This window comes from Sardina pilchardus, chromosome 12 (assembly GCF_963854185.1).
Source record: "Sardina pilchardus chromosome 12, fSarPil1.1, whole genome shotgun sequence".
Lineage (NCBI taxonomy): Eukaryota > Metazoa > Chordata > Actinopteri > Clupeiformes > Clupeidae > Sardina > Sardina pilchardus.
The window spans coordinates 12,215,616-12,230,537 of record NC_085005.1 but is presented as its reverse complement, the minus strand read 5'-3'; the positions used below and the strand labels follow the sequence as shown (position 1 = coordinate 12,230,537).

Below are 14,922 nucleotides of genomic sequence, written 5' to 3'. Positions count from 1 at the left end.
CAACAAAGCCTTTTATCTGTCACTGCAGTTTCCCAAAGGTGTTCAAGGACAGGCGTGCATGTGTGTATGTGTATGAAAGTCTGAGTGTGAGCATGTGAAAATCTGTCTAGGAGTCTATCTAGAAGACAGGTCAGACATGGTCATCCCTGCCTGTTAATCTGTGACTATAGCTGAAGCCCAGCCTCCGTTCCGTTTCTGGGGTGAAAAAAGGTCAGTCACCCATGACCCCACCGCGGCAGGAATGACGCAAGTGCAGTCAAACGCTCAGGCCAGACGAGGGGGTCACTCGGTGGTGAGTGGAATGTACTGGTTTTAGGACGTCATGGAAACTAGGCAACCGAGACAGCCCAAAGAGAGGCTAGAGAGAGTAAGTTGCTGATGGCCCCGTTCAACTGCTACCCTGAAACCTGAAACTGTCTAAGCCACATCAAAAGGGACATTTCACAATGACTCGGTTGCCTTGAGGGAAAAATGAATGGAAAGGCATTGTGCATTTCAACAGAATACTATCTGTGCATAAGCGTCTGTTTAACAGGGAAGGTTTGATCAGTTATCCATATTGTCAATTTGGCTCATCTGAATTTACATAGCACTTTAACGTTACATAGAGATCAAGCATTATGAACGTGACAAACTTAAACTCGGAGGTAAATATTTACGGCCTCTACCCCACTTCAGCTCTAAAACACTTTCTCGTCTCCAAAACAATTACTCTCCATGAAGAAACGTTCATTCACAACATGACTGCACTGTTAGCCTTTCAGTGTGTGTTTATTTGCGAGAGTGTGTGCGTGTGTGTGATTATTTGTGCGTGTGTGTGTGTGTGTGTGTGTGTGTGTGTGTGTGTGTGTTCATGCCATCAAACACTAACAATGAGTCAGTCTTTAGCAGACCCAGCTCAATTACGCAACTCTGTGTGTCATCACTCTGTTCTAAACAGCAATGTCAAACAGAGAGTGACAGGAGTGAGCGAGAGAAAGACAAGGGGACAAATAGGGAGGGGGGGGGAGCGCTAATGGAATTAATGCAGTCAATACTGTAAATGACATGAACTGATGGAGCCAACAGGGTCTGTCAAGGACAGCTCTTGTTTGTGTGTATGAGAGTGTGTGTGTGCGTGAGCGTGTGCGTGTGTGTGTCTAGGCAGAAATCTGCGTAGTTCTGTACATTTAAAAGGAGCAGGGGGCTGAGTGAATGCTACAGTATGAATGTCACAGCAGCCTGGGTGGGAAGCGAGAACAAATTGGCCATCACGACGCCCTCGGCAGCCTCTGTCTCACATCAACACTACACCCTCCCTCCTTCTCTCTCTCTCACACTCACACACACACACACACACTTCTGAGAAATCGCAGCACTCATAGACACCTCATCAGCACCTACTTGGAGCAATTAGATCAAGATCAAGCTTCCCTTTGGTGGCCACTCACTGTATTGACAGAATCAATACCACTGAACCAGGCTTTTACGTATTCATTTCTCCCAGAGGTTCAGAATACAGAAATTGACAACATCCTGGTACCCTGGATGTACTTTATGAATTTACATAAATGTGTGGAATAATTTGACAAAATCAAAAGGCAGTCCATGGCAGGTATGTGGAGAGATCTGAGGGACCAGACATAGACCAGACTCTCCTCCATCTTGTTTGCAGAGCCTTATTTGACTGAAACAGGAAGTGGCCGCGTGAGAGCCAGCTCTTGCACAGATGAAGGCCTCGGTATCTGTGGTGGGATGGGCCTAAGACGTGCGGCTGACTAGGACCTGGGACACCAAGATTTATGACCTATTTCAGTCCCCAGTGAGTTGTCAGACAATCCCCAGCCAACGGCCAGCCAGAGGCCAAGGACAAGAGGGTGATGACCAACCTCACCTACTGCTCCAACTCCCCCCAAAGACCTACCACCATCATCATCATCATCGTCCTGATCTTCATCTTCATCATCATCTCCCCCACCTCCCCCAACCCCATCACTCCACTTTCAATCCCCCGCGGATGGAAATGCCATAGCGCGTGACTCACGGCAACCGTGATGAGTCACGCCGTGCTTGCCGTCCTCTCTTCCTCCTCCTCGTCCTCCTGTTGCTGCGGTAACCGAAGGCTTCCCCTCGTTCCCACTTCCTAGATTAACAGCAGCAGGAGGTACGGGGGGGGGGGGGAGTAGGGTGATACGCAGGACCACTTATGCAACGCTCCACACGACCCATGAAACAGGAGGTGGTGGTAGCGTAGTGGCTAAGGAGCTGGGCTAGCATGGTGGGTTCAATTTGCCAGCTTCCACCGTTAAAGCCCTTGAGCAAGGCACTTAACCCTGAGTTGCTCGGGGGGGGGGGGGGGGGGGGTGGCAATGGTAATATAATTGACATAATGTAAGTCGCTTTGGACAAAAGTGTCTGCTAAATGAATGAGTGTACTGTAAATGCAAATGAGGTAGAATTGGCCCAACCCGCTGGTCCAGCTCCAACACCACCTGTGCTGGAGCCGTGGGTGACACCGAGTCAGACAGCCCTCGCTGAAAGGAGAGAACTTGTTCTGTGTGTATTTTTTTTGCGGCGAAAGGCATTTTTCCCCCTTCTCTCTCGGCATTCTCACTTTCCATTCCACATCTACATACACATTCTTCACAGCACTGAAACTCCACTAAGTCCACGCAGGCGGTGAGTATCTGTTTGTTTGCGCGTGTGTCTAGGTGTGTGTGTGAGACGCTCTCTTTGGGTGAAACCGTCCAGTGGGAGACTAATTAAGGGCTGGAAACTCAGCTGAGCTGTCTGACCGCTGCATTCCTATCCAGCAGCAAGCAGGGCAAAGCGGGCAGCACACACACACACACACACACACACACACACACACACACACACACACACACACACACACACACACACACACACACACACACACACACACACACACACACACACACACACACACACACACACACACACACACACACACACACACACACACACACACACACACACACACCTCCCATCGGAACTAATCTGATCATCGTGATAATCCCTCTAAATATTTACTCCAGTGACATTACGCAAATACTTAGCTGCTGCTCAGGGCAGTGATGAAGGGCTGTCAAGGCATGCAGGAGTCTACGACAGATATGTTCTATGTCCTGGGGATGATGGATTAAAGCTTAGTAAACCGAAAAAGGAGAGTATAGCTACAATATTAGTATGTGTGTGCAGTGTGTGTGTGCATGTGTTAGCCTCTTTCAACCGACAGAGAACTGGCTCTGTTCCCGTTCGTGAATCAACATTTGAACCGTTTGGAACATTTACGACGTTTCGTTCTGTCCTTAAGAGGGGAAAAGGCTAAAAGCATGAGTTTTCCGTCCATATCAACTGTTGCCATGAGTAAACAAAACTAGTCAGCTAGAATTACACTGCGCACATTGACTAGCATTATAAACAGCCAATTTCTGCCGTTTTCATGGGACAACTGTTCATATAATTTTCCCATTTATGCATGTCATTATAGCACCAATATCCAAAGAATTCTGAACGGAACCAGATAAAGAACGGGTTCTCTGTTGGCCGAAAGACGTCTTATGTGGTTTGGCAAGTGCAACACTGATGAGGCCTATCCTGTTACCGTTAAACTGAGCTCAGAGTTAGCTACTAATGATTAGAAATTAGGCCCAACAATGTCCAACTAGCTTACTAGTTTCTACCCACAGCTACTAATGGCAAGAAGGGGCAGGATAGTAGCCAGAGACAGCTCTTTATTAACACACCTAACAGATACTGTACTTATTCTCTCTCTCTCTCTCTCGGCACACAGTCATTCATGAAAGAATGATATAATCATTTTTCTAAAAAAAATAAAGTCCTAGTTTTTGTAGAGAGAGAGAGAGAACACTAGCACTAAGACAACTAGTGTGAATAGACAACATCTAAAGGCCAGAGTAAATAGCGGTTGTTGTGGAGAGAGGCATGAATCACTCATCAGAACATAATGCCATGCAACCGAAGGGCACTGCTTAGTGCACTTTGCTAGTGTCACCGCACTCGTTTCTATGGAGACACCAAACAGCCCCACGGACCAGCCTTGGAACATTTCAACATAATACCTATTAAGAACTGGATTCTTTGATAAACAAAGCCAACAACAACAACAACAACAACAAGTGTGCATGGTGACTCTTTGCTGAACCCTGTGGGTGCCTACACATGGAAACAAATGATAAAAAAAGTTGGTGGTAATAGACACTGCGGGGCCCACTTTCCCTTTCCCATTACAGTATTTGGCTTGTTATGCTCTCTACCTAGTCTGGCTATCACCATACTAAGCTCAGTATAAGATTTAACATTAGCATGGGGAGGCTGCGCTTTGTTTCTACTGCACAAGAGGCGTGATCAATGGGCATCGTTCAAATGACTCCGTACGCTTGGATAGTCCTTCAACCAATCAGACCAACGATCCGGTGAGTCTTTTGGATAAGCTTGTTTCTGATTGGAGCCAAAGGTTCTGACAGGGAACAGAGGAGATAGATGTGCAGGTTTCCAGCCTGAGCTGCCGGGCGAAATCCAAATCCGGGCGAAATCCAAGGCAGGGTTCAACTCCGCCTACTCTCTACCCACTTCCTTTTCACCTTTCAGTAAAACAGCAAACCAAGGATGGAAACAAGAATGTGACAAACGATCAAAATGGAGGGCGGCGGAGAGGAACTGACCATGTGTGTGATGTCGGGGTAGGACTGCTCGGTGAGCACGCCGCGGTTGGTGGAGACGTAGTCCACCAGCTCGGTCAGGGTGGCCCGCTTGATCTCCTTGCTCTTCAGGTCCGTCACCGAGTCCATGAAGTCAAAGAGCACACAGCACTGCTGCAGCTTCTGCGCAAACAGCTCCTGCTGCTCGGTGGAAGGGGCGTCTGCGGGGACACACACACACACACACACACACACACACACATCATGAGTGAATCATGTTAACTCATTACGAGGTCGTCCGAGTAGATCGTTGCGCATCTGATCAGACCCTATATAGCAATAAAAACGGCGAGGCCTGGTGTGGGATGTCGAGGGAGAGCGAACATGGTGGAGAAACAACAACAACAACAACAACAACAACAACAACAACTGTATAACCGCGCTCAGCTTGCAAATCACCTCCGATGGACAGCCAGCTCTGCTGAAAGGATAAGGCGCTGTAACAACCGAGAGATTCAGAATATTCCCCCCAGTGAGCTGATTAACTTCTGGACAAGAAATCCTTGAATACACTCAGGTGGTTTTTAGGCCTATTACAACCCAAATCCCTCTTGATCACCACCGACCCCCACCCCCCTCCATCGCCAGCCCCGACCACAGCCCAGAGCTGAGGCTAACGGGGGGAATGCAGTCAGTAACACCAGGGCTGAGCCAGCACACATGTGACCATGAGAACTGGTAACTAACAACCATCTGCTTTCTGTCCAGCACACTCATGAGTCGGAGCCTAATAAATAATAGTGCCGTTTCAGTTGTTCCAGGCTATTTTCTGACATTTCGCACACGGTAAAATGAATCATATCACTATGGGCAGATGACACAATGAGTGTAGAGAACAGATGACGTGAGTGATTCATCATGAGCATATACACTCTAAAGGCATGTTACTGACATAGGCTAGCGTTAGAGCTGTGCTCAAAATATCAATATTGCTATTTATAACGCTGCATGGTTGAAATGTCCTTTTGTGATGTGCTCTTTAGACCTACAAAATAGTTCCAGTTTTTGCCCACATTACACATCTTTATCAATCTGCCAAACTTGTTGTGAACTTTAACCTAACTCTCATGCTGCATGAAAGCTATAAATTAACGACCTGACCGACGTTCAGAGCATAGCGCCATCATAGCATCCGACTGAGGTGGCATTTAGCTCCGTTGCCCTGCAGTAGGCCAAGTAAAACAGTGATTTCACAAAGCTTAAGGCTTAACAAAATCCTGGGATATGCCCGCTAGACGACGAGAGAGATAGAACTAATGACTGGCCTTTGGCCACAACAACCCTCCATTTAGCTTTGGCAGCATAGCCATGAGCTTCACATTGTGGCCACATTACCACCCCAAACAAGCACTATTTTTCAGCCACCTGAACATGGTGTCATTATCTCTTACGTATCATATCAAAAAATATGATATCGTATCATATCAAATACTCTTAAAGTTTTTACTTTTAAAACCTCTGTGCGCCGGAATTGAAATGTTTGTAAGTTGTGCAATTCTTTAGGCTTTGCCTTCACGGTCACATAACTATACTGTAAAGAACAACTGTTAGTGTGAATTTTGGTTTGGACATGGTCATTATTCAGATTCAATGTGTACTGCGATGTGCATCGTGACTACTGTATCATAATGTGTATCGTATCTGTATCGTGAGGTTGCAGGCAATACCCAGCTGTACGTAAGAGCAGTTATCTTTGCCATTCCCTTCTCTCAGTCACACACACACACACACACACACACACACACTCCTTTACACTCACTCGGTCTTCAATTCTCCCACTCCATCTTATTCAAACAATGGCCATCATCTCAGCATAAACAGTGGGCTGCACCAACCTATATAAAGGTTTTAAGTAAACCAGGAACAGAATGTACAGATCTCTGTTCATATAACAGTCATTTTTGTTGATTCTCTCTTAATGTCAATCAGCTGGTTGGGATCTAGCAGGAGATGGCGAAAAAAGGAACATTTACTGGTAGGACCCGGCAAGGACATGCACCGCCATGACACCTTTCACTCCCCCTGCTTGTTGCCATGACAGTAGTTTGTGGATCAGAACAGGATGCTAGATAAAAATAAATAAAATAAATAAATAAATACAAACAAGCGTTTCCAGCCAGAGTCGTCTTTCTATCCTGCCCACCCTCGTATTCTTTTACAACTTTGGCAGTCTGGCATTCCTTTCCTCTCCAGGCTTGGAAGCGTCGCCAAATTCCTCTCTGATCTGGCACGTCCCTGCCTCTCTCTGCAGGCTGGCCCCCGCTCAGGAAACACATGGCCAACACAGAGCCCAGCAGTGAGCGAGACCGAGAGGGTTGGAGAAACAGAGAAAGCACAGACAGAGACAGACACAGACAGACAGACAGACAGACAGACAGACAGAGAAAGCACAGACAGAGACAGACAGACAGACAGACAGACAGACAGACAGACAGACAGACAGACAGACAGACAGACAGACAGACAGACAGACACCGTGACCTGACTATGAGAGTGAGGTAAAATTAAGACGAAAAAGCTTCGCAGAGAAAAGGGTTGGAGGGTGGAAAAAGAAAAAGAGAAAGCAACAGAGTGTGTGAGAGCGAGAGAGAGAGAGAGAGAGAGAGAGAGAGAGAGAGAGAGAGAGAGAGAGAAACAAACATAGAAAGCGAGAGGGGGCGAGCCTTTTAAGTGGTGTGTGATTTACGTGGCCGTCACACGGCCCTGCCACCCCCGAGGTGGAGAGGTCGTTCGGACGTGCACTAAGTGTACGCCAGCTGTTGGCATAGGCTGACACAGACCCCAAGGAATGCCAGCCATGCCATGCCAACACACACACAAACATACACACTCACCACCACACAATGCCCCCCCCCCCCCCCCCCCCCCACAGGAAAACTACAAAGTGCCCAGGCCTGTCATCGCTCTAAAAAGCAACACCCTCAGTCCCGTCATGGATCTGGCCACTCGGTCTTCCACACCTGAAAAACGAGCTGGGAGTACCCCCGTATACACATCCACCACTGGGCTCTGTCCTACAGACAGATCAGCTCCAGCAGAGCAGCTAGCTGGGGAGCGTGTGTGTGTGTGTGTGTGTGTGTTGGTGGTGGTGGTGGGGGTGGCTGAGTGGCGCAGGAAGGCTCTGTGAAAACACTATGTCTGTCACAGGATACTCTGGCTCCATCCGGCCAGACAAAGACACGGTCTTTCTCTCCGGCTCTTCCCCGCCGTCCTTCACCAAAGTCAGACCGTCCTACTGACAGGGCCAAAGGAAATTCAATTCACCTTAACCGCACGAGAAACCCAGTCTATCGAGACAAATGCAGTCCGGTCTAGACAATGCATCAAGTCTTTAAAATGCATTCGGTCTCCGTGCAATAAACTACTAGAAAACAAATCGGTGTAAACGCTGAGCCTTGAACTCTTTTCTATGTGTTTCACCTTCACTTGACAGACAGATGTGTTTTTGAGATAGCACAACAGTGACTCCTCAGGTTTCCCACGGCTCTCTAAAATGTATGGAAACCAACGTGTTTGAATGGTCCTTGGTTATACAGCCCAGTTCACGGCCAGATGGCCCAACCACGGGGCCCAGTTATGGGAGACACATTTATACTCCAGGACCAATATTTGCTGGTGGAGGGGAAAGCTGTCGCCTACTGCGCAGCCTTGGAAGTGTATGCTGGAGGCGGCTATCAAACGTTTGTGTGACTACACTGGCCAACCCTGGAGGCCACTCTCTCTGTGTGTGTGTGTGTGTGTGTGTGTGTGTGTGTGTCTCAATCCATCAAGATTTATTCTCAGCCTGGGCAGAATCCAATGAAAATACCCGTTAAAAGGCTTTTGATTTGTAGACTTTTCCTTCCCGCTACATCAAGGTTTGATCCAATTAGTTTCAGTCATTAAGAGCGGCAAGGTTACGGACTCACGTTCATTTTTTTCCACAGTGTGTGTATCCAAGGTCAAATAAAAAGACATTTTGCATGTCTTTATGGTGGACGTAGTCATAAAGGCCTACTGTACCTTTCACCCCTATCTGTTGGGCTGTGCCCTTGGTCATCTTGTCTGATATGGTGTACCAGTTTGTTTTCACTTCCTGGGGCTATAAATGGTGTGGTTTTACAGCTACCCCTCTCTGAGCACGTGGGGAGTGCATCGAGTGGACTGAGCACTGAAGTCCTTGAAAAAAACAAGGCAACACACACACATACACCACCATTTCTGTCTGCTTTACTGGTGATACTGACTTGTCTGTTTGTGAGCTCACATCATTCAATTCAAGCCCATGATATCCTCACGACAAAAGACATTTCACAGCCATGCTCAATACACAAACACAATTCCTCTGTTTAAAGAAACCAAGGATATCCAATAAATTGCTTTGTGTCATCTGATCTGTCAAATTCAGTGACAGTGCGCAGTGTGTTTTGCTCGGGCTGAGTTGCCATACCTCTCATGGACCATATCATCACTAACGATGACCGCTTTTTTCAAGTATTCGAATATAGCTGACAAATCGCATGCGTACACACACACGCACCACATGTACACACACCACACACACACACACACACACACAATTACTGTTTCTATTTATGACTATGGTCCTGGCCAGCTGGAGACAGTTTGGCTGATGCCTAGCGCTACTTACTCTAACATGAGAAAATAAGCAAGACTAGCCAAGCCGTTTCCAAAAATCAGCCATCTCATTTTAATGAGCTAGCCTTCCTCTTTGGATTTTTTTGGAAAAGGGGAGGCTTGGGTTTCCAGTGAGGCCCTACCCATTAAAGTGGCTTTCGCTAAATTTAGCGTAACCATTCAGCCACACCCGCTATCTCTACCATACCATCAAAGGGTAGTGCACTGCCTTTATGGAGCCCTGGAATCTCGGCGCACAATGGCTTCTCGATAGAGACAGCGGCATAAAGACAGGAGCGTTTCTCAACCGATGGACAGGGAGATTATTGAGACAAGGCTCCGGTATTTTCAGTTAGCTTCTGGACGGCACGTTGTTACAGCCCTCGAGAAGGAGGCGTTGGAAACAGCTCTGCAGCAGCATAAGTAACACATATGGATAACATATGGATAACAGTGAAATGAGTGAAAAAAAAAAGAAATATGTGCGAATCACCATAACTTAAAGAGTTGTGACAGATAAAAAACAATGTCAGACACTAGGCCCTTGGATTCCATGGAGGTCTATGGACACAGTAAGAATGGCCTCCAACATCCTGCGTGTTTTCCCCAGACTTGTGACCCAGCGGTCTCCTTCCCCCCTGTTGCCCTTTTAGCATTCCGGGTCTGTCTGCTGTCCACGCAGGACAAGGGAAACCAGGAAGTCAAGCCATTCAGCACTTCCTGCTCACTGCTCTGGGGATCCCTGGCAAGAACACAAAGTCCACCACAATCCCATGATGCACTCTGGCAGTAGGGCTGTGTAATTGGCAAGGACCTCACGATACGCATTATGATACATAATATTGTGATATGATACATACTGTGATATACAAATAACAATAATACAAAATATTGCAATTGTCAACTGTATAGACAATTTTGCACAGCCTAACACTTTGATAAAAAATATTGATATTTGGCTGCAGTGGTGGTATGATATATTGCAAAAGTAACCATATGATATATCGATGTTTCAATCTTGATGCACAGCCCTATCTGGTAATGCACTCAATAAGGTCTGCCCAAGAGCCAGTGTGCCGTGTGTCCATTTCTGGTGTGCTTGTGTGCACGTGTGTGTGTTGGCTATCCTTGGTTACGTAACTATACTAGTCAGGAACACCCCCCCCCCTCCATCTCCTTTAACCCAGTGGACTGGAGATCCCTACCCTAAGGAACAATATGTGTGAGTGCATGGGAGTCTGCGAGGGAGGTAAGTGTGAGAAAGGAAGACATATAGATGGGGGAGAAAGAGAGAAAGAAAGAAAGAGAGAGAAACAATGTGTGTGTGTGTGGGGGGGGGGGAGTCTGTGAGGGGATGGCGCATGAGAAAGAAAGATATATACAGTAGGTGGGGGAGAGAAAGAAAAAGAGAGAGAGGCAGACAGACAAAGAAGAAAGTGGTTGCATAGGCTAAACAAAACAACAGACCTGGAGGAGAGGGCACTGGAGATTAAAAAGAGTGAAGGAGACAAACAAGAATGATGGAAAGAGAAAGAGAGAGAGAGAGCACATGAGAGAGAGAGAGAGAGAGAGAGAGAGAGAGAGAGAGAGCGAGCACATGAGAGGCGAGACTCAAAATCCTTTTAGCTCATAATTCTGTGAGTCATGCGAGAGGCAGGGCTTTGTTGCTTCCAGTAATCTAGTTAATGGATAGGGAGGACTAAAAAAATGATAACAATAAAATCAGATAAAGAAAAGTTATTTTGGGATGGGATGGGGCCCTTCTCCTGGATATAACAGGGGTAGACCGAGCTTATCAGGCCTTTTAATAGACATGATCACGGTTCACTTTAAAAGTGTCTACATTCATATCAGAGGTTACCTGTGACCTACTACAGTCTTGACCAATGTCAAGAACGTCTCTCTAAAATGGACCACAAAGGCCCTTCAGCACAGTTCTAAATTCATAAACCATGCACTTTCAAAGACCATATAATAAAGGATAGTTAAGTCAATGGCAGAATTGATACTGGTTCTTGACTGGTCACATGCTATTTCAGAAAGAACAATAGACTAGCAAAGGTCAAACCTCTTTGAATTACCTAACTTATATCCATGATGTCAACACATATGTATATACAACACACACTGCGCACACACACACACACACACACACACACACACACACACACACACACACTTTAAAGTCACACTGTAACGGTTCATTACCATTATGAGGTAAAACCCTGGTGTCTGAGCGAAAGCCTTGGGCTGGTCCAGGTTCTCAATGGAAATGAGCCGTAAGTGTATTTTCCAAAGCAGAAGTGCGCCCCCATGCTTCTCTTACATAGATCAGTCCTTAAGAATCTGATCTGCTGTAGCCTGGAGACCAGACTCTCTTCACAGACAGTCTGGTCTAGATCCATTGGCAAACGTTTATTTCCTGGTTTGTGGACACTTGTCTGAATTTTGAATTCATTGGAGTTCAATCACTAACGTTTGGTAATGACGTATGATAACCACGGGGGTACACAACGATAACGTTAGGGTTGAAACTTAAATGTAATCGCTCTTGGGAACGCCCTTTGTTCGCTGATTTGGTGGAGATGCACTTGCCCGAGTAAACGAAGCTAGATCAAGCTCTACCAGACGGAGTATGAAGAGAAATTAAATTGAGCGGTAGTACATACATAGTCAGGCGGAGCCAGGCTAGATCTGCTGGGCATGGCACCCACCGGCAGACAAAGATCTTCCACAGACCTCTGAAGTTTGCCTACAAAAAGGACCCAAAGGTTGCCATCTTTGCCCATATAACGAGATCTGATCTCCTTATGTGAGCAAAGATGGCAACTTTTGGGTCCTTTTTGTAGGCAAACTTCAGGGGTCAATTGAGGAGTTCAAAACAACCTCACTGATTCCATAAACACCACTTCTATTCTCTGTGAAGTGAACATGCACATGAGACCCTGATAGAGGTCATCAGGTGACACAAGATGACGGGACAAGAGACAAGGTTCTTCATCTTCCTCTTCTTCCACTCTTTTTCTCACCAAACATCTATTTGTGCCCTATGGGAGAACTGGTGGAGTGGGAGGGAGAAGAGTGGGGGAGGTAGTTGCATGGCACACACTCCCGGGAGACAAAGTTTCTATCTATGAGCAGCTAAAGGAAACTTTGGTACTGTTAAAGAAAGAGAAGAGGGGGGCTGAAGAACAGAGAGAGAGAGAGAGATTTAAAACCCTGAAATGAGTGCAAAAACAACTCCCCTAGTCTACCCCTAGTCTTGAGGCTAACACAAACCAATATGACTAATGAGAATACTGCTACTATAGTCAGCCTCAGGACCATGCCAACCTTTTGCTCAAACAATTCAGCCCAACCATATAAATGCAGAACAACAAAATGACTTACTATATTGGACTGAAATAGCAAAAAGACTAAATAAATTTCAATGTTACTTGGCCCCCTTACAGAGAGCATGCTGTGACAGACTATCTGCCCCTAGTGACTAATATCAGCGAGATTAAGCACCCACAGTCTGGTTATTGAGACAACCTTGGCTGCCCACAAAGACAGGCTACGTATTAACAATGGAAAGAAATACATAAGCAAAAATATGTACTCAGACTTGAAGCCTTGAGTACTATTAGACAAGAAACAAGAGACTGCAAGAAAAAGGGTGTCACCTTATCAGTGAAGCATGAAGAACTAAACACATGTACACCCAGAGACAAAGCACACACACACACCTTCCCATGTCTCTCACTCTAAGTGCTGCTAAACAGCGCAAGGAGAGGAGCTCTGTCAGAGAGACTCCTTCAGTCACACAAAAGGTATACACACAAATACTAACACACACACACGCACAAACAGACACATAAAAGGCACACACACAAATTAACAAGCACACATGCACAAACACAGACACACAAAAGGCACAGGCACAAATATTAACACACACACACACACACACACACACACACAAACACACAACAGGGATGTCCTAAAAGGTATATTCAGAGGGTGTGTTCATTTCTGTTGTGCGTCTGTCATTGTGTGAAGCTGCATGGAGAGATGATGACCAGAAGCACACCAACAGGTGGTCAGAGAGAACCAGAGGAGGTGGACAGAGGGAGGACATGAGAGGAGAGAGGGAGGATGAGAGGGAGGATGAGCGAGGGAGGAGAAGAGGGGAGAGGAGCTCAGTGGCTGTGTCCTGTGTGCTTGGCTTGTTAATGTGCTTTGACAGATATGCGTAGTTCTGTCTAGCAATCAAAGTAAAAGGGTCAGCTGAATGGAGGTGATTTAGAAGAGACAGAAAGAGTGAGAGAGTGAGAGAGAGGGGGAGAGAGAGAGAGAGAGAGAGAGAGATTTTATTACACTGATGTCATGATAAATTGCTTGCAAACATAGTGATGTAACATGAATCCAGCAGGGCAGCGCTGTGTGTCGATAGAAAGATCCCCAGATTTGGAAATCACAATCATTCATTCAAATTAATTCATACTGCATACATGCATAACAGAATTGTCTGGTCATTTCAAGTATGTGTGCGTGTGTGTATGTGTGTATGTGTGTGTGTGTGTGTGTGTGTGTGTGTGTGTGTGTGTGTGTGTGTGTGTGTGTGTGTGGTTCTCTGGCAGTGCCGTAACTTAGCAACTAGATACAGCAGGCAGGGTTTTTTGCCGGGCGTGTGGCAGGCAGGCAGGCAGGGAGATGCTATTTAAAGCTCCCATCAGAAAAGTAACAACTGTCAGCCACTCAGGGAGCCGATGATGGCTTTACGATGGCGGTTTCGGCTCTCTATCCCCAGACCGTCCGCTCGCTGTCCCCGTGTCCGGCTTTATTACCCCTCTGCGGACCCTCCTCTCGTCTTACAGTCCCCTCTCAGCTCCAGTGTGCCGCCACACCTCCGGTGACCTCGGGGTGAGGCGCTACGCAGGTTAGCGTAAATGCCACGGGCGCTAACCATGGCTGATGGCTAATGGCTATTTTAGGTGCCAAGGCTCAGCCACCAGAGAAACCCCTCACACACACACAGACCCATTGTGGCTGATACAGTGTGTACTGTGTGATACAGATATACCACCTACACAAAGCCCTCGGGGGAGAAAGGTAAATGCCCCGCCACCTCCCCGGTCCCACATTCCCACGCCCAAATTCTTCTCTGACAGGCACAGGCAGCTACATTCCTACCGCAGTGTGGCTGATCCACTACTAGAGTAAAGGGAGCAGAGAGCCTGACCTAAAGAAAGATGGCATTTGTGAACCATGGCTTCTTTTCTTTTCCTCTCTTCTCTTATCTCTCTAAATCAGTAGAGCTCTAAATAGCCATCTGTTTGAACCTGCTTCACTGGCTTGGCGCCCTTGCCATACTCCGAAAAAAGAGCATACTATCAAGTTGCGATCTACTGTACTGACTAAGAAGGTTAATTATCCATTAGTGTAATGATGTTTTCACTTGGTGGGCGTTTGAGAAACCAAATACATTTGAAAGGCAACCCTACTACAGACATTACACCCCCAGCAGATATTATAGTCCAACTGCCTATATGCCACACACTTCCTGGAAGGCTTTTCAGCCAGCACAAACATTTCCAAT

General features: G+C 46.6%; 1 protein-coding gene across 2 annotated transcripts in view; it reads right to left on the bottom strand.

The window, feature by feature from the left end:
• Positions 1-14,922, bottom strand: part of ppp2r5a (protein phosphatase 2, regulatory subunit B', alpha isoform) — a 62,345-nt gene that overhangs the window by 30,058 nt on the left and 17,365 nt on the right. For both annotated transcript variants that reach the window (XM_062550389.1, XM_062550390.1), the window contains exon 2: positions 4,689-4,885. In XM_062550389.1, the coding sequence (XP_062406373.1) occupies positions 4,689-4,885 (197 nt within the window). The remainder of the gene's footprint in view (positions 1-4,688; positions 4,886-14,922) is intronic.